The sequence below is a fragment of the Pseudophryne corroboree genome, chromosome 3 (assembly GCF_028390025.1).
Source record: "Pseudophryne corroboree isolate aPseCor3 chromosome 3, aPseCor3.hap2, whole genome shotgun sequence".
Taxonomy (NCBI): domain Eukaryota; kingdom Metazoa; phylum Chordata; class Amphibia; order Anura; family Myobatrachidae; genus Pseudophryne; species Pseudophryne corroboree.
In genome coordinates this window covers 677789999-677809205 of record NC_086446.1, presented here as the reverse complement: position 1 = coordinate 677809205, position 19207 = coordinate 677789999, and the positions used below count along the sequence as shown (strand labels likewise).

Below are 19207 nucleotides of genomic sequence, written 5' to 3'. Positions count from 1 at the left end.
TGGGATCTCAATGTAGTTTGGGTTCCAAAAGTCACATTGGTTTGACCACTTAAATCTGTGGAGTTAAAATATCTCGCATGGAAAGTGGTCATGCTGTTGGCCCTGGCCTAGGCCAGGCGCGTGTCAGAATTGGCGGCTTTATCCTGTAAAAGCCCTTATCTGATTTTCCATTCGGACAGGGCGGAATTGAGGACTCGTCCTCAGTTTCTCCCTAAGGTGGTTCCAGCGTTTTCACCTGAACCAACCTATTGTGGTGCCTGCGGCTACTAGGGACTTGGAGGAATCCAAGTTGCTGGATGTTGTCAGGGCCCTGAAAATATGTTCCAGGACGGCTGGAGTCAGGAAATCTGACTCGCTGTTTATCCTGTATGCACCCAACATGCTGGGTGCTCCTGCTTCTAAGCAGACTATTGCTCGTTGGATTTGTAGTACAATTCAGCTTGCACATTCTGTGGCAGGCCTGCCACAGCTAAAATCTGTAAAAGCCCGTTCCACAAGGAAAGTGGGCTCATCTTGGGCGGCTGCCCGAGGGATCTCGGCTTTACAACTTTGCCGAGCAGCTACTTGGTCAGGGGCAAACACGTTTGCTAAATTCTACAAATTTGATACCCTGGCTGAGGAGGACCTGGAGTTCTCTCATTCGGTGCTGCAGAGTCATCCGCACTCTCCCGCCCGTTTGGGAGCTTTGGTATAATCCCCATGGTCCTTACGGAGTCCCCAGCATCCACTTAGGACGTTAGAGAAAATAAGAATTTACTTACCGATAATTCTATTTCTCGTAGTCCGTAGTGGATGCTGGGCGCCCATCCCAAGTGCGGATTGTCTGCAATACTTGTACATAGTTATTGTTACAAAAATCGGGTTATTATTGTTGGGAGCCATCTTTTCAGGGGCTCCTCTGTTGTCATACTGTTAACTGGGTTCAGATCACAAGTTATACGGTGTGATTGGTGTGGCTGGTATGAGTCTTACCCGGGATTCAAAATCCTTCCTTATTGTGTACGCTCGTCCGGGCACAGTTTCCTAACTGAGGCTTGGAGGAGGGTCATAGGGGGAGGAGCCAGTGCACACCAGTTAGTCCTAAAGCTTTCTTTAGATGTGCCCAGTCTCCTGCGGAGCCGCTATTCCCCATGGTCCTTACGGAGTCCCCAGCATCCACTACGGACTACGAGAAATAGAATTATCGGTAAGTAAATTCTTATTATTTCAATCATTAAATCAAGTGCCTTGAGTTCTGTTGGAGAAAGAGGGCTATATAAATAAAATTATTATTAATATTAAAGGGCTGATTTATCAATGAAATGGAGATTAAATATTCACAAGTTTTTCAAAGTTCTTCACTGTAAGAGTTAAAAATGCCACCATTTTTTATTATTATGTTTTTTAGTTCTACATAATTTATTTAGGAGTCGCTGGAACTATGCAGCAATGTGATCAGTTTGACTCATGACATAAGTCCCCCCCTTATTGATGGCGGGAATCATTTGGTGTGGTTTTTTTTTTTCTCTAGGTGCCTTCAGGATTACAGGGCTGCCTATGGTAGCAAAAGGATTTAATTTGTTATTTTGTTTATTATCTATCTTTACATTCTGTCATGCCACAGCTACAGGCTGTTTCTGTAGGCTGCTATGAGTGGATTAAGGAGATGCTGTTTGGCACCTCCCGCTGCTGATCCCTGCTCTCGATGGGAATGTCTTTCTTGGAGGCGTGTAACTTTGTTCTGTTGGCTCTTGTCTATCTTTGTAGTGGCGCTCTCTCTCTCTCTCTCTCTCTCTCTCTCTCTCTCTCTCTCTCTCTCTCTCTCTCTCTCTCTCTCTCTCTCTCTCTCTCTCTCTTTCAAATTGTATACATTTTCCAATTTTTTTTTTTCTGTCATGTCAGGCAAAGATTGCAGAGCCTATCCTTGCATAACGAGGCCAGTCTGTTTGACCGAGCTTGGGCAATAATCATTAGCACAGTTTAATTGCAAATGGTTCTCTGCTCATATTGCATGCAGCTATTATTACAACTTCTGGCAATGACCCTGTTTGGAAGGGCATGTTTACTGAAGGTTCTTCAGACCCACTTCAAACTCCTGAGAATCCAGTTTGGGTTTGAAGCCTGACCAAATCATTTTGGGACTTAGTATTTTAGAATCTTTCTCCATCTATTCACCACAATTGCCTTAATACCTCTATGTCTGTCTGTTTTTACCCAGTTTTGTTCTACTACTGTTGTTCTGATTGTAAAGTGCAACGGATTATGCTGCGCTATATAAGAAACTGTTAAATAAGTAATTGCCACAGCCATGCTGCAGTGCAGTCCTAAGAGGACTGATAGGGGCTAAAACGGAGAGCGCAGCTTTCTGCTGGCACCCAGGTTTTTCTGTTGGTGCCGTATACATGATAGCCACTACCTTGGGCACAATTACATGGGCAGGAGGAGGTTCCTGTTTTCGGATCCTCCTGGATGGTCTTCCTGGGTAGTTACGTCACACGCCTCTGGCTGAGATGGATTCCGGTGTGCTTGATATTGGTGACTTAAATGATGACCATCTCAACAGAGGTTGTTCCTTCACCATTTGGTTACTGGACAACCTATGGATGCTAGCCTTCAGGTCTGGGGGGCTTTTGCAGTTCAGTGTCATTTTCCGGATCTTCAGTCTCCGCGAGAGCCCATTGGAGTCTACATTTGTGCAGTTGTGTCTAGCAGTCATCTGGTTCTCTAGCCATATTTCACACAGATTTGCAGACTCAGTGTTTGTGTCCAGATATTCTAGTTTTGTATGGAATGTTTGGCGTACAACATCTTCAGTATATATCCCTCTTGTAGGGGAAGCTTTGATTCCATTGTACCCTAGTAGGCTGATGACGAAAACAGGATTCTTGTCCTTAAATATATTGATCTGAATTTGCCGCTACCGTGGATATTTCTTACCAGATAGACTTAGATAGTTACTGCAAAGTAATGGTCCGAATTTAATTGGCCCCGTTAATTTTAAAGAGAGCGAAAAAGGAAGATGGCCTTGAGTTTTAACTCTTCACCTATTACATTAACCTGTTTTCCGGGCGTTAACACAAATCCGGGAGCTTATCCCGGATTCTATGGGGTGTATTCAATAACTGTCTGAAGCTGCCGTCTTGTCGGAAAGACGGCAGCTTCCGACAGAAATAGGTCGGAAGGGGTTCTGACCTATTCAATAGGGGCTGATTTTTTTCAGACAAGTCGGAAATTCCCGACTTGTCGGAAAACACGTGGATCGGCGGAATGGCCGCCGATCCACGTGCTTCTGTCGGATTTGGCCCCCTTTCCAACAAAGTCAATCCGACTTGAAAACAAGTCGGATTGAGGTGAGTAGACGAGCGGTGCTGCGGGCGGTTGGGGGAGCTGAGATCGGCGGCTCGCGGGGGGGAGCTGGCTGCGGGGGGACATGTCTCCGGCGGCGCGGAGAGACTGTGCCGTCCGGCCAGGCACCTCTCTCCCTGCAGCGCCTCCCCCGCCGCCGCAGACATGTTCCCCCGCGGCCCGCAGACACCTCTTTTCCTGCAGCGCCGATCCCTGCTGCCCAGCTTACCCCCGCCGCCGTCTCGCTCACGGCCGCTGCCATCTGCACTCCTAGCCGCTGCTGTCAGAGGTCCGAGCAATTTTGTGCAAAATGGGCCAGATTTCAGCCCACGAATTGTATCGACTCATAAGTGTATTTTTGTTTGTGTGTTTATGTATACATACATACATACATACATACATACATACATACATACATACATACATACATTGCATCTGGAAAGTATTCACAGCGTTTCACTTTTTCCACATTTTGTTATGTTGCAGCCTTATTCCAAGCTGGAATAAATTCATTTTTCCTCTCAAAATTCTGCACACCCTACCCCATAATGATAACATAAAAAATGTTTTTGAGATTTTTGCAAATTTATTAAAAATAAAAAAATAAAATCATATGTACATAAGTATTCACAGCCTTTGCCATGAAGCTCAAAATTGAGCTCAGGTGCATCCTGTTTCCACTGATCATCCTTGAGATGTTCCTACAGCTTAATACCCCTTTCACATCTCCAATGCCGGATCCCACCCGAGAATTGGAAACGGTCCTTCCCGGGTGGGATCCGACATTGGAGATGCTCAATCAGATTCAAGTTTGGGCCACTCAATGAGCAATATGCCGGGTCGGTTGCCATAGCGGTGGGGGGCAGAGGTGGAAGCGGCGCTGGGAGATGAGCTCATCTCCGCAGCGCCTCTCCCTATCTAGTAAATCCGTTTATGCAGCCACTGACCCGGTATTCAAACCGAGAATAACACTGCTTATAACCCGGGTTGAGTTACCGGGTCAGGCGACCCGGGAATTCGGACTTGGCGCTTTCACACCGCACACTGACCCGTGCTGACCTGGCAATATGCCGGGTCGATACCGGGTTATTTGTGCAGTGTGAAAGGGGTATAATTGGAGTCCACCTGTGGTAAGGACATGATTTGGAAAGGCACACACCTGTCTATATAGGTTCCCTCACTTGACAGTGTATGTCTGAGCACAACCCAAGCATAAAGTAAAATTAATTGTAGACCTCCAAGACAGGATTGTCTGGAGGCACAAATCTGGGGAAGGGAACGGAATAATATCTGCAGCTTTGAAGGTCCCAATGAGCACAGTGGCCTCCATCATCTGTAAATGGAAGAATTTCGGAACCACCAGGACTCTTCCTAGAGCTGGCCGGCCTTCTAAACTAAACCTGAAACCTGGACCGTTGGGGTGCATTGAGGACCACTGGCCTACATGATCCACCACACAGCACAATTACCCACCAACCATTAGTAAAGATTACCGAATTCACATGAGCTTTGGAAGAATACATGGAGGGCAGCAAGAACGAGAAGATTAAAGATACCGTTATGGGCATGTCCCTGCGCATCTTACTGTAAGTCTGGTACGCCCTACCTTTATTTCTTGATTTTCATTTGTGACCATTGGGATATTTGAAGTCGGTGGGAGGATAAAGATACAGGATTGAAAGAGACCTTGATATACATTGAATCACTTGTGTGGATGTGAGTACGGTACGCATATACTTATGTGTTGAAGGGAGCAGAACTTTGAAGATAAAAAAAGGGGATAGTTGTGCCTTGTCTTAAACATACTAGACCATTGGTCGTACCCGTGTCACCCCCTCCTGTTCTTCTCATTTTCGGAGGATCTGACAGACCCTTATGTACACACTTGGGATCCATAAAGGGACGATTGAATGAAAGATACCTTTATGAGAAGGTACAGACACGTTTTCACGTGAGTACGGTACGACTTCCACCATCCTTTGTGACAGTCACTCATCCCTACGAACAAAAACAAGACAGGCTTGTACGATCAGTTCTCTCTATGTTCTTCTTTTGAGGGACGTTGGATCTAAGATCGATATTGGATTTACCATTGAAGGATATTCCACACCATTGAACAGCGTTGGAAAGAATATTCTTATATACAGGACTACTTCGTCTTATTTGGACATAAGTGTGTGCAGAAGTGATCCCTTCATTTGCATTTTTGTTGTATTCTAAACTGAGTGATCTGGGGAGAAGGGCCCTAGTCAGGAAAGTGACCAAGAACCCTATGATCACTCTCAGAACTACAGCATTCCTTTGTGGAGAGAGGAGAACCTTCCAGAAGGACAACCATCTCTGCAGCAATCCACCAATCAGGCCTGTATGGTAGAGTGGCCAGACGGAACACGATGCCTTACACATGGCAGCTCACCTGGAGTTTGCCAAAATGCACCTGAAGGACTCTCATACCAAGAGAAACAAAATTCTCTGGTCTGATGAGACAAAGATTAAACTCTTTGGCGTGAATGCCAGGCGTCATGTTTGGAGGAAACCAGGCACCGCTCATCACCAGACCAATACCATCCCTACAGTGAAGCATGGTGGTGACAGCATCATGCTGTGGGGACGTTTTTCAGCGACAGGAACTGGGAGACTAGTCAGGATAGAGGGAAAGATAAATGCAGCAATGTACAGAGACATCCTGGATGAAAACCTGCTACAGAGCGCTCTTGACCTCAGACTGGGGTGACCTTTCATCTTTCTGCAGGACAAATACCCTAAGCACACGGCCAAGATATCAAAGGAGTTGCTTCAAGACAACTCTGTGAATGTCCTTGAGTGACCCAAACTTGAATCTGATTGAGTGATTGAGCATCTCTGGAGAGATCTGAAAATGGCTGTGCACCGATGATTCCCATCCAACCTGATGGAGCTTGAAAGGTGCTGCAAAGAGGAATGGGTGAAACTGCTCAAAGATAGGTTTGCCAAGCTTGTGACATCATATTCAAAAAGACTTGAGGCTGTAATTGCTGCCAAAGGTGCATCAACAAAGTATTGAGCAAAGGCTGTGAATACGTATGTACATGTGATTTCTTAGTTTTTTATTTTTAATAAATTTGCAAAAATCTCAAAACACTTTTTTCACGTTGTCGTTCTAGGGCAGAGGTTCTCAAACTCGGTCCTCGGGTGCCCACACAGTGCATGTTTTGCAGGTAACCCAGCAGGTGCACAGGTGTATTTATTACTCACTGACACATTTGAAAAGGTCCACAGGTGGAGCTAATTATTTCACTTGCGATTCTGTGAGGAGACCTGCAAAACATGCACTGTGTGGGCCCCCGAGGACCGAGTTTGAGAACCTCTGTTCTAGGGTATTGTGTGTAGAATTTTGAGAGAGAAAATTAATTTATTCCATTTTGGAATAAGGCTGCAACATAACAAAATGTGGAAAAAGTGAAGCGCTGTGAATACTTTCTGGATGTACATACATAGCAAGATGGCACTCATTGTAATTTCTCTGACGTCCTAGTGGATGCTGGGAACTCCGTAAGGACCATGGGGAATAGCGGCTCCGCAGGAGACTGGGCACAAAAGTAAAGCTTTAGGACTACCTGGTGTGCACTGGCTCCTCCCCCTATGACCCTCCTCCAAGCCTCTGTTAGATTTTTGTGCCCGGCCGAGAAGGGTGCACACTAGGGGCTCTCCTGAGCTTCTTAGTGAAAGTTTAGTTTTAGGTTTTTTATTTTCAGTGAGACCTGCTGGCAACAGGCTCACTGCATCGAGGGACTAAGGGGAGAAGAAGCGAACTCACCTGCGTGCAGAGTGGATTGGGCTTCTTAGGCTACTGGACACCATTAGCTCCAGAGGGACCGAACGCAGGCCCAGCCTCGGAGCTCGGTCCCAGAGCCACGCCGCCGGCCCCCTTACAGAGCCAGAAGCAAGAAGAGGTCCGGAAAAATCGGCGGCAGAAGACATCCTGTCTTCACCAAGGTAGCGCACAGCACTGCAGCTGTGCGCCATTGCTCCTCAGCACACTTCACACTTCGGCCACTGAGGGTGCAGGGCGCTAGGGGGGGGCGCCCTGAGCAGCAATAAAAACACCTTGGCTGGCGAAAATACATCACATATAGCCCCCAGGGCTATATGGATGAATTTTAACCCCTGCCAGATTCCACAGAAAAACGGGAGAAAAGGCAGCCGAGAAGGGGGCGGAGCCTATCTCCTCAGGACACTGGCGCCATTTTCTCTCACAGCTCCGTTGGAGGGAAGCTCCCTGGCTCTCCCCTGCAGTTACTACACTACAGAAAGGGGTTAAAAAAGAGAGGGGGGCACTAATTAGGCGCAGTATAACAATACAGCAGCTATAAGGGGAAAAACACTTATATAAGGTTATCCCTGTATATATATATATATATATATATATATATATATATATATATATATATATATATATATATATATATATATATATATATATATATATATATAGCGCTCTGGTGTGTGCTGGCATACTCTCCCTCTGTCTCCCCAAAGGGCTAGTGGGGTCCTGTCCTCTATCAGAGCATTCCCTGTGTGTGTGCTGTGTGTCGGTACGTTGTGTCGACATGTATGAGGAGGAAAATGAGGTGGAGGCGGAGCAATTGCCTGTAACAGAGATGTCACCCCCTAGGGAGTCGACACCTGAGTGGATGAGCTTATGGAAGGAATTATGTGACAGTGTCAGCTCTTTACAAAAGATTGATGACATGAGACAGCCGGCGACTCAGTCTGTGCCTGTCCAGGTGTCTCAAAAGCCATCTGGGGCTCTAAAACGCCCGTTACCGCAGATGGCAGATACAGACGCCGACACGGATACTGACTCCAGTGTCGACGATTAAGAGACGAATGTGACTTCCAGTAGGGCCACACGTTACATGATTGAGGCTATGGAAAATGTTTTTACACATTTCTGATAATACCAGTACCACTAAAAAGGGTATTATGTTGGGTGAGAAAAAACTGCCTGTAGTTTTTCCTGCATCTGAGGAATTAAATAAAGTGTGTGATGATGCGTGGGTTTCCCCCGATAAAAAACTGATAATTCCTAAAAAGTTATTGGCATCATACCCCTTCCCGCCAGAGGATAGGGCACGTTGGGAAACACCCCTTAGGGTGAATAAAGCGCTCACACGCTTGTCTAAACAGGTGGCACTACCGTCCCCGGATACGGCCGCCCTTAAGGAACCTACTGACAGAAAGCAGTAAAATATCCTAAAATGTATATACACTCACACGGGTGTGATACTGCGACCAGCAATCGCCTCAGCCTGGATGTGCAGTGCTGGGGTGGCTTGGTCGGATTCCCTGACTGACAATATTGATACCCTAGATAGGGACAGTATATTACTAACTATAGAGCATTTAAAAGATGCATTTCTATATATGCGTGATGCACAGAGGGATATTTGCCGACTGGCATCAAGAGTAGTGCGCTGTCCATTTCTGCCAGAAGAAGGTTATGGACAAGACAGTGGTCAGGTGATGCTGATTCCAAAAGGCATATGGAAGTATCGCCTTATAAAAGGGAGGAGTTATTTGGGGTAGGTCTAACAGACCTGGTGGCCACGGCAACGGCTGGAAAATCCACATTTTTACCCCAGGTAGCTTCTCAACCTAAGAAGACGCCGTATTATTAGGCGCAGTCCTTTCGGCCCCATAAAGCGGGCAAAAGGCGCCTCATTTCTGCCCCGTGGCAGAGGGAGAGGAAAAAGGCTGCAGCAAACAGCCAATTCCCACAAAAGCCCTTTCCCGCCTCCGCAAAGTCCTCAGCATGACGCTGGGGCTTTACAAGCGGTCTCAGGCACGGTGGGGGCCCGTCTCAAGAAATTCGAGACGTCTTCCCCTCGCCGTTTCATAAAGTCTGCTTTACCGACGTCTCCCTCAGACAGGGAGACAGTATTGCAAGCCATTCACAGGCTGTATTCCCAGCAGGTGATAATCAAGGTACCCCTCCTGCAACAAGGAAAGGGCTACTATTCCACACTATTTGTGGTACCGAAGCCGGACGGCTCGGTGAGACCAATTTTAAATCTAAAATCCTTGAACACTTACATACAAAGGTTCAAATTCAAGATGGAGTCACTCAGAGCAGTGATTGCAAACCTGGAAGAAGGGGACTATATGGTCTCTCTGGACATCAAAGATGCTTACCTACATGTCCCAATTTACCCTTCTCCAAGGGTACCTCAGGTTTGTGGTACAGAACTGTCACTATCAGTTTCAGACGCTGCCGTTTGGATGGTCCACGGCACCACGGGTCTTTACCAAGGTAATGGCCGAAATGATGATACTCCTTCGAAAGAAGGGAGTTTTTAGTTATCCCTTACTTGGACGATCTCCTGATAAGGGCAAGATCCAGGGAACAGTTGGAAGTCGGGGTAGCACTATCTCAGATAGTGCTGCGGTAGCACGGTTGGATTCTCAATATTCCAAAATCGCAGCTGATCCTGACGACACGCCTTCTATTCCTAGGGATGATCCTGGACACAGTCCAGAAAAAGGTGTTTTCTCCCGGAGGAGAAAGCCAGGGAGTTATCCGAACTAGTCAGAAACCTCCTAAAACCAGGCCAAGTGTCAGTGCATCAGTGCACAAGGGTCCTGGGAAAAATGGTGGCTTCCTACGAAGCAATTCCATTCGGCAGATCCCACGCAAGAACTTTCCAGTGGGATCTGCTGGACAAATGGTCCGGATCGCATCTTCAGATGCATCAGCGGATAACCCTGTCACCAAAGACAAGGGTGTCTCTCCTGTGGTGGTTGCAGAGTGCTCATCTTCTAGAGGGCCGCAGATTCGGCATTCAGGACTGGGTCCTGGTGACCACGGATGCCAGCCTGCGAGGCTGGAGAGCAGTCACACAGGGAAGAAATTTCCAGGGCTTGTGGTCAAGCCTGGAGACATCACTTCACATAAATATTTTGGAGATAAGGGCCATTTACAATGCCCTAAGCCAAGCAAGACCTCTGCTTCAAGGTCAGCCGGTGCTGATCCAGTCGGACAACATCACGGCAGTCGCCCACGTAAACAGACAGGGCGGCACAAGAAGCAGGAGGGCAATGGCAGAAGCTGCAAGGATTTTTCGTTGGGCGGAAAATCATGTGATAGCACTGTCAGCAGTGTTCATTCCGGGAGTGGACAACTGGGAAGCAGACTTCCTCAGCAGGCACGACCTCCACCCGGGAGAGTGGGGACTTCACCCAGAAGTCTTCCACATGATTGTAAACCATTGGGAAAAACCAAAGGTGGACATGATGGCGTCCCGCCTAAACAAAAAATTGGACAGGTATTGTGCCAGGTCAAGGGACCCTCAGGCAATAGCTGTGGACGCTCTGGTAACACCGTGGGTGTACCAGTCAGTGTATGTGTTCCCTCCTCTTCCTCTCATACCAAAAGTACTGAGAATTATAAGACGGATGGGGAGTAAGAACTATACTCGTGGCTCCGGATTGGCCAAGAAGGACTTGGTACCCGGAACTTTAAGAGATGCTCACGGAGGACCCGTGGTCTCTACCTCTAAGAAGGGACCTGCTCCAGCAAGGACCCTGTCTATTCCAAGACTTACCGCGGCTGCGTTTGACGGCAGGGCGGTTGAACGCCGGATCCTGAAGGAAAAAGGCATTCCGGATGAAGTCATCCCTACCCTGATCAAGCCAGGAAGGATGTAACCGCAAAGCATTATCACCGCATTTGGCGAAAATATGTTGCGGGGTGCGAGGCCAGTAAGGCCCCGATGGAGGAATTTTCAACTAGGTCGATTCCTGCATTTCCTGTAAACAGGAGTGTCTATGGGCCTAAAATTGGGGTCCATTAAGGTTCAAATTTCGGCCCTGTCAATTTTCTTCCAGAAAGAACTAGCTTCAGTTCCTGAAGTTCAGACGTTTGTAAAAGGGGTACTGCATATACAGCCTCCTTTTGTGCCTCCAGTGGCACCTTGGGATCTCAATGTAGTTTTGGGGTTCCTAAAGTCACATTGGTTGAACCACTTGAATCTGTGGAGTTAAAATATCTCACATGAAAAGTGGTCATGTTGTTGGCCCTGGCCTCGGCCAGGCGCGTGTCAGAATTGGCGGGCTTTATCCTGTAAAAGCCCTTATCTGATCTTCCATTCAGACAGGGCGGAATTGAGGACTCGTCCTCATTTTCTCCCTAAGGTGGTTTTAGCGTTTCATCTGGACCAACCTATTGTGGTACCTGCGGCTACTAGTGACTTGGAGGACTCCAAGTTGTTGGACATAGTCAGGGCCCTGAAAATATGTTTCCAGGACGGCTGGAGTCAGAAAATCTGACTCGCTGTTTATCCTGTATGCACCCAACAAGCTGGGTGCTCCTGCTTCTAAGCAGACTATTGCTCGTTGGATTTGTAATACAATTCCGCTTGCACATTCTGTGGCAGGCCTGCCACAGCCAAAATCTGTAATAGCCCATTCCACAAAAAAGGTGGGCTCCTCTTGGGCGGCTGCCCGAGGGGTCTCGGCTTTACAACTTTGCCGAGCAGCTACTTGGTCAGGGGCAAACACGTTTGCTAAATTCTACAAATTTGATACCCTGGCTGAGGAGGACCTGGAGTTCTCTCATTCGGTGCTGCAGAGTCATCCGCACTCTCCCGCCCGTTTGGGAGCTTTGGTATAATCCCCATGGTCCTTACGGAGTTCCCAGCATCCACTAGGACGTCAGAGAAAATAAGAATTTACTTACCGATAATTCTATTTCTCGTAGTCCGTAGTGGATGCTGGGCGCCCATCCCAAGTGCGGATTGTCTGCAATACTTGTACATAGTTATTGTTACAAAAATCGGGTTATTATTGTTGTGAGCCATCTTTTCAGATGCTCCTCTGTTATCATGCTGTTAACTGGGTTCAGATCACAGGTTGTACGGTGTGATTGGTGTGGCTGGTATGAGTTTTACCCGGGATTCAAAATCCTTCCTTATTGTGTACGCTCGTCCGGGCACAGTATCCTAACTGAGGCTTGGAGGAGGGTCATAGGGGGAGGAGCCAGTGCACACCAGGTAGTCCTAAAGCTTTACTTTTGTGCCCAGTCTCCTGCGGAGCCGCTATTCCCCATGGTCCTTACGGAGTTCCCAGCATCCACTACGGACTACGAGAAATAGAATTATCGGTAAGTAAATTCTTATTTTTGCCAAACAATATATTGATAGTAAATCTGATATATTCTGTGTACAGATTAATTAAGGCTGGTTTATATGATTGATCTGCATGCGGTTATCACAGCAATGGAATGAGTGTACATTCCAACTATTAGGCAATAGCAAACCTGTTTTGTATCAGACTCTCTGAAGGAGTTTGATACGAAATGCGTTGGGTGTTGCCTATTTGGTACGCTATCACTGCCTATTCTGGAAGGCCCATCACAACTGTAGCTCTTACTCTGAGTGCTGTTGTGACGTGTATTCCATCTCTTCCTTCCGGGACTTGATGAATTGTGTGATGCTCATTGCTTTTTACATTTATAGTTGCTGCAAACTCCTAATCGTTGGAATCTACATAGTCTTAATTATTCTGAAGTACGCACAATATATGAGATGTACCATCACCTTTATTGTCTGTTAAAATTACTACACAGTGAGCTCCTTCCTGCTTTGTTTGTTGTGATTTTCAGAACCGGTGCTGACAAAGGATCATCCTGCTGGAAGCAGCAGACAATTGTTGTATACATTATAACAAAGGTTTGTTTTGCTATCTATCGAGAATGTTAATAGTAGTACTTATTCACTTGATCTCATTTTATTTCCCCCATATCTCCAATTCTTTCAGCTGTGATCCAGAAAATCAGCTCATGTTGGCCATGGAAGGATATTTTGCTTTTGGGTATCGGTTTAAGAAATGCCCAGAAGTTCTGATGAGGTGGATGTTTCAGGTAAGTGTCCATCTACTGCTTTAAAATAGCCAACTATAAGTCATATGAAGATGACTTGGACACCACTAGCCATCATTTCCTGGTACCTTAAATGGCAACTTTTCATTCCTATGCCCTGATTGCAGCACTTAATGTACAAAGTGAATTCAATTTGTCACTTCTGTCCCTGGATAAGAAATCTTGCTCGGCTGCACTCGCCACAGGTTTTTTTCCGGCAGGGTCCACAGGTTATAACATTGGGATATGATGACGCGAAAGCGGATTTGCACCAAACGGTCAAAGCTTTCAGCTTCCCAGCATGCAAGCGTCCATATATCCCTGCTTCCTGGCTCAGGGAAATCAGTTTTTTGTTTGGTGCGGCAGGAGCTGGACCGTGGTGAATGGGCTGCTGGTTTTTAGCAGCCATAAGCTTTTTTGAGTTTATTTTTATAGTCTTACTATTTTTTTGAGCGATCTAAAAAGCGTCTTATACTTACCTTAGACAGAGTCGCTCCAACAACTCCCCGCCGGCTTGCGACAACGCTTACCTACGGTACAGTGCTGTATCGGCGGGTGTCTGTGTAGGATGTATTAGCAAGTCCAGCATATGTTAGCAGGCTGTGGCCAGAGCACGGGGTGAAGGTAAGGCATCGGTTCTGCTTAGTAGGGGAACATAGACACAGCCGCACTGTTTTGGGAGGAGACTACCAAACAGTCGCTGATGCGGCTGCCACCTAGGGTGCACCAACGCTAAGCCTTAGGGATCATAGGCTCCAGGGGTAGTATGAGGCCGTGATCCCTAGGGTTGATGTCAGCAGTGGGGAGTCAGACGCTCCCTTGGTCGTCTCTCCACCCGGTCATCCCACCGCCATGTTCATGACCAGTTTCCTCAGAGTTTCCCGCCATGAACTGAGTTCCCGCTTCCGACTGAGCTGTGAATCTAAAAGGACCCAGTCGCAGCATAGGCGGCTGTGTGACTGATGCGTCAGTGTTCACTTGGGCGTCTCTGTTCACTGTAGGTTCCCAGGGAGAGTGTGTACACTATTAGCGTCTGGATCCACTCAGCGTTCGCTAACGTATTGATCGATCCTGGAAGCTGGGTATAGTCTCCCTGTATCCCAATTTCCTGAGCCGGGTGATAAAGAACTTAGGCCCTCATTCCGAGTTGTTCGCTCGCTAGCTGCTTTTAGCAGCATTGCAAACGCTAGGCCACCGCCCTCTGGGAGTGTATCTTAGCTTAGCAGAATAGCGAACGAAAGAGTAGCAGAATTGCGACTAAATATTTCTCTTACGTCCTAGAGGATGCTGGGGACTCCGTAAGGACCATCTGGTATAGACGGGCTCCGCAGGAGATATGGGCACTATAAAGAACTTTAGAATGGGTGTGCACTGGCTCCTCCCTCTATGCCCCTCCTCCAGACCTCAGTTGGATCCTGTGCCCAGAGGAGATTGGGTGCATTACAGGGGAGCTCTCCTGAGTTTCTCTGATAAAGAATTTTGTTAGGTTTTTTATTTTCAGGGAGCACTGCTGGCAACAGGCTCTCTGCATCGTGGGACTGAGGAGAGAGAAGCAGACCTACTTAAGTGATAGGCTCTGCTTCTTAGGCTACTGGACACCATTAGCTCCAGAGGGAGTCGGAACGCAGGTCTCCCCTCGCTGTTCGTCCCGGAGCCGCGCCGCCGTCCTCCTCGCAGAGCCGGAAGATAGAAGCCGGGTGAGTATAAGAAGAAAAGAAGACTTCAAGGCGGCAGAAGACTTCAGATCTTCACTGAGGTAAGCCATTGCTCCCACACGATACACACACTAGCGGGCACTGATGGGTGCAGGGCGCAGGGGGGGGGCGCCCTGGGCAGCAATAAAACCTCTATATCTGGCATTATTAGGTTGGACACTGCAGAGGCAGTAATTTTTTGAATCCCCCACCAGTCTTGAGATACTTTGAGCGGGACCGAAGCCCGCCGCTGGAGGGGGCGGAGCTTGGTCCCTCAGCACTAACCAGCGCCATTTTCTCCACAGAGATCTGCAGAGAAGCTGGCTCCCCGGTCCCTCCCCTGCTGAACACGGTAACACAGGGCGGAAAGGAGGAGGGGAGGCACTTGTAAGGCGCAGTGAGTGTATTAACACTGTAATTAATATAAAAGCGCTATTTGGGAGTTTATTTTCCAGTGTCCGTTGGCGCTGGGTGTGTGCTGGCATACTCTCTCTGTCTCTCCAAAGGGCCTTATTGGGGAACTGTCGCCTTATAACTATATCCCTGTGTGTGTGTGGGTGTCGGTACGAGTGTGTCGGCATGTCTGATGCGGAAGGCTCAGCTAAGGAGGAGGTGGAGCAGATGATTGTGGTGTCTCCGTCGGCAACGCAGACTCATGATTGGATGGACATGTGGAATGTTTTAAATGCTAATGTGACATTATTACATAAGAGATTGGACAAAGCAGAGTCCAGGGAAAAAGCAGGGAGTCAATCCACGGCTTCGGCTGGGTCACCGGGCCCTTCTGGGTCTCAAAAACGTCCCCTATCCCAAATAGCAGACACTGATACCGACACTGACTCTGACTCCAGTGTCGAATACGATGAAGCGAGGTTACACCCAAGGGTGGCAAAAAGTATTCATTATATGATTGTTATATATTTGGAGGGGTACCGCACCGGTGAATAATAGGTATAGAGTATCAATTTGTATTACCAAAATGAAGGATACAAAGAAAACATGGTTTTCTAATCATAATTTGGTGGTGCACCCTGAGTCAATGGGGCTGCTAACAACAACAGTATGGAGAAAAAAAAGACTCTCTTGTGGGCACACTCTTTACTTTTAAATTATATAATATATGAAATATTACAGATAAATATCATCAATATAGATGTAAAATATAACTTTTATTAATATCATAGAATAAAAATAGTCAGTGGTCAATGAGGTAACAATCAGATAATGTAAGGAAGTAACTAGCAAGTAAATGCTGATACTTGTAACACAAGAAAAATTGAAATAAACTGGATAATAATTCAATTAATAACGATTAAATGCTGATAATAGCATAATAGGTTACCAGCTGCCAAAATGCAATAAGAGTGCTTTAAGGAGTTAACATAAATTGTTCTGAAGACACGTAAGCTGCCAATATGTATTGCCCCCGTATTCATCCAAAATGAAACAGTTGTAAGGCTGGGATGTTGGAGACTGAAGATTGCAATTTAGCCAATTTTGATAAGAGAAAAAACAGTGAGAGATAAGATAGCAAGGTGAATCTGCTGTCAGTGTTAGACTCTGAGCATGATGGACCAATATGAGCTCTACTACACTGGGTCTTCCTCAAGGGTCGCCCACTGGAGTACTGACCAAGCCCAACACTGATTAGCTTCCAAGATCAGACGGCTTTGGGCGTTTCCAGTGTGGTATGGTAGTAGAGAGATACGAACGACAGCAGAAACTCTGGAATCACTGATGAGAGTTCACGAAATAAGTAGTATAAGGGAGAAAGATGGATCTGCTGCCAATGTTAGACAGAGGTGAACCCTGAATCAGTGGTGAGAGGCCACGAAAATAGATAGATGAGAATAGGAAAAAAAAAAATAAATAAGAAGAAGATGGAGAGCAAGTAAACGTGCCAAAAGATGCCCTTACTGACAATTAGAAAATCAATTCACTTTTCTGAATAATTGTTACCAGTTAATGGCATATAATGGAGATTAACAGGCACCTATACTGACAGTAGATAAATCAGATGGATTATGGTCAGATTCTTCACAACAGTGATAAAGATAACAAAGTATCAGGACTGTAATGTAACAAATATGTTTCTAGTAACAGATACAGACAAGTCTCAGTAATTGAGCCCAAAAAAAGGGGAGATGACAATGTAACTGATACTCAGACTGTGAGTACATATTTTTCTTGCGTTATCAAGTATCAGCATTTACTTGCTAGTTACTTCCTTACATTATCTGATTGTTACCTTATTGACCACTGACTATTTTTATTCTATGATATTAATAAAAGTTATATTTTACATCTATATTGATATTTATCTGTAATATTTCATATATTATATCATTTAAAAGTAAAGAGTGCGCCAACAAAAGAGTCTCTTTTTTTCTCCATACTGTTATTATATGATTGTTGCAATAAAAGATGTTTTGCATATCACATGTGACCCCTCGGTCCCTGACACGAGGGTGCGCATGTATAAGGAAAAGAAACCTGAGGTAACCTTTCCCCCATCCCATGAACTCAATGAATTATTTGAAAAAGCTTGGGAAACTCCAGATAAAAAACTGCAGATTCCCAAGAGGATACTTATGGCGTATCCTTTCCCTGCACAGGACAGGGTACGTTGGGAATCCTCACCCAAAGGTGGTCAAGGCTTTAACACGCCTGTCCAAGAAAGTGGCGCTACCGTCTCCGGACACTGCAGCCCCCAAGGATCCTGCTGATCGCAGACAGGAGATTACTTTAAAGTCTATTTATGCGCATACAGGTGCTTTGCTCAGACCGGCAATAGCATCGGCATGGGTGTCTAGTGCGGTGGCAGCTTGGACAGATACCTTGTCAGCTGACCTTGATACCCTAGATAGGGATACCATTTTATTGTCCTTAGGCCACATTAAAGACAGTTTATAGTTATATATGAGGGACGCTCAAAGAGACGTTGGGCTGCTGGGTTCGAGAGCCAACGCCATGGCGATTTCTGCTAGGCGAGTACTGTGGACCCACCAATGGACGGGTGATGCCGACTCAAAGAAGCATATGGAGGTTTTGCTATACAAAGGTGAAGTTTTATTTGGGGAAGGTCTTGCGGACCTGGTTGCCACAGCTACCGCGGGTAAATCTACCTTTTTGCCTTTTGTTCCCCCACAGCAAAAGAAAACTCCACAATATCAGATGCAGTCCTTTCGGTCGCATAAGTCCAGAAGAGGTCGGGGCTCATCTTTCCTCGCCAGAGGTAAGGGTAGAGGAAAGAGAGCTTCTGCTCCGGCTAGTTCCCAGGAGCAGAAGTCCTCCCCGGCTTCTACTAAATCCACCGCATGACGCTAGGGCTCCACTGAGGGAGTCCACTCCGGTGGGGGCACGTCTTCGACTCTTCAGCCAGGTCTGGGTTCTGTCAGACGTGGATCCTTGGGCGATGGATATTGTATCCCAAGGCTACAAACTGGAATTCGAAGAGGTGCCCCCTCGCCGATTTTTCAAGTCGGCCTTGCCAGCTTCTTCCCCAGAGAGGGAAGTAGTGTTAGCTGCAATTCAAAAGCTGTATCAACAGCAAGTGATTGTCAAGGTTCCCCTAATTCAACAGTGGAAAGGGTACTCTTCGACCCTGTTCGTGGTCCTGAAGTCAGATGGTTCGGTCAGACCCATTTTAAATCTAAAATCCCTAAACCTGTACTTGAAAAAGTTCAAATTCAAGATGGAATCGCTCCGGGCTGTGATCTCCAGTCTGGAAGGGGGGGATTTTATGGTGTCACTCGACATAAAGGATGCATACCTTCATGTCCCCATATATCCTCCTCATCAGGCGTACCTGAGATTCGCTGTACGGGACTGTCATTACCAGTTTTAGACGTTGCCGTTTGGGCTTTCCACGGCCCCGAGGATTTTCACCAAGGTGACGGCGGAGATGATGGTGATCCTGCGCTGGCAGGGAGTCACAATTATCCCATACTTGGACGATCTCCTGATAAAAGCAAGATCGAGAGATCAATTGCAGAAGAGCGTGTCGCTCTCCCTGAGAGTACTACAACAACACGGTTGGATTCTCAATCTGCCAAAGTCACATTTGATTCCAACGACTCGACTATCATTCCTAGGCATGATTCTGGACACGGAACAGAAGAGGGTTTTTCTCCCAATGGAAAAAGCCCAGAAACTCCAAAAAGAGTGTCTGTTCATCAATGCACTCGAGTAATGTGGAAAATGGTGCAGCCTACAAGACCAACCCCTTCGGCAGGTTTCACGCAAGGACGTTTCAGTGGGACCTCCTGGACAAGTGGTCAGGGTCCCATCTACT

The 19207-nt window shown here is 46.7% G+C and overlaps 1 protein-coding gene and 1 pseudogene across 3 annotated transcripts in view; one reads left to right on the top strand and one right to left on the bottom strand.

Moving 5' to 3' along the window:
* SLF2 (SMC5-SMC6 complex localization factor 2) overlaps nucleotides 1–19207 on the top strand; it is a 317833-nt gene that overhangs the window by 205806 nt on the left and 92820 nt on the right. For all 3 annotated transcript variants that reach the window (XM_063961913.1, XM_063961915.1, XM_063961914.1), the window contains one exon: nucleotides 13120–13222. In XM_063961913.1, the coding sequence (XP_063817983.1) occupies nucleotides 13120–13222 (103 nt within the window). The remainder of the gene's footprint in view (nucleotides 1–13119; nucleotides 13223–19207) is intronic.
* On the bottom strand, nucleotides 16497–16615 carry LOC134895671 (5S ribosomal RNA; annotated as a pseudogene).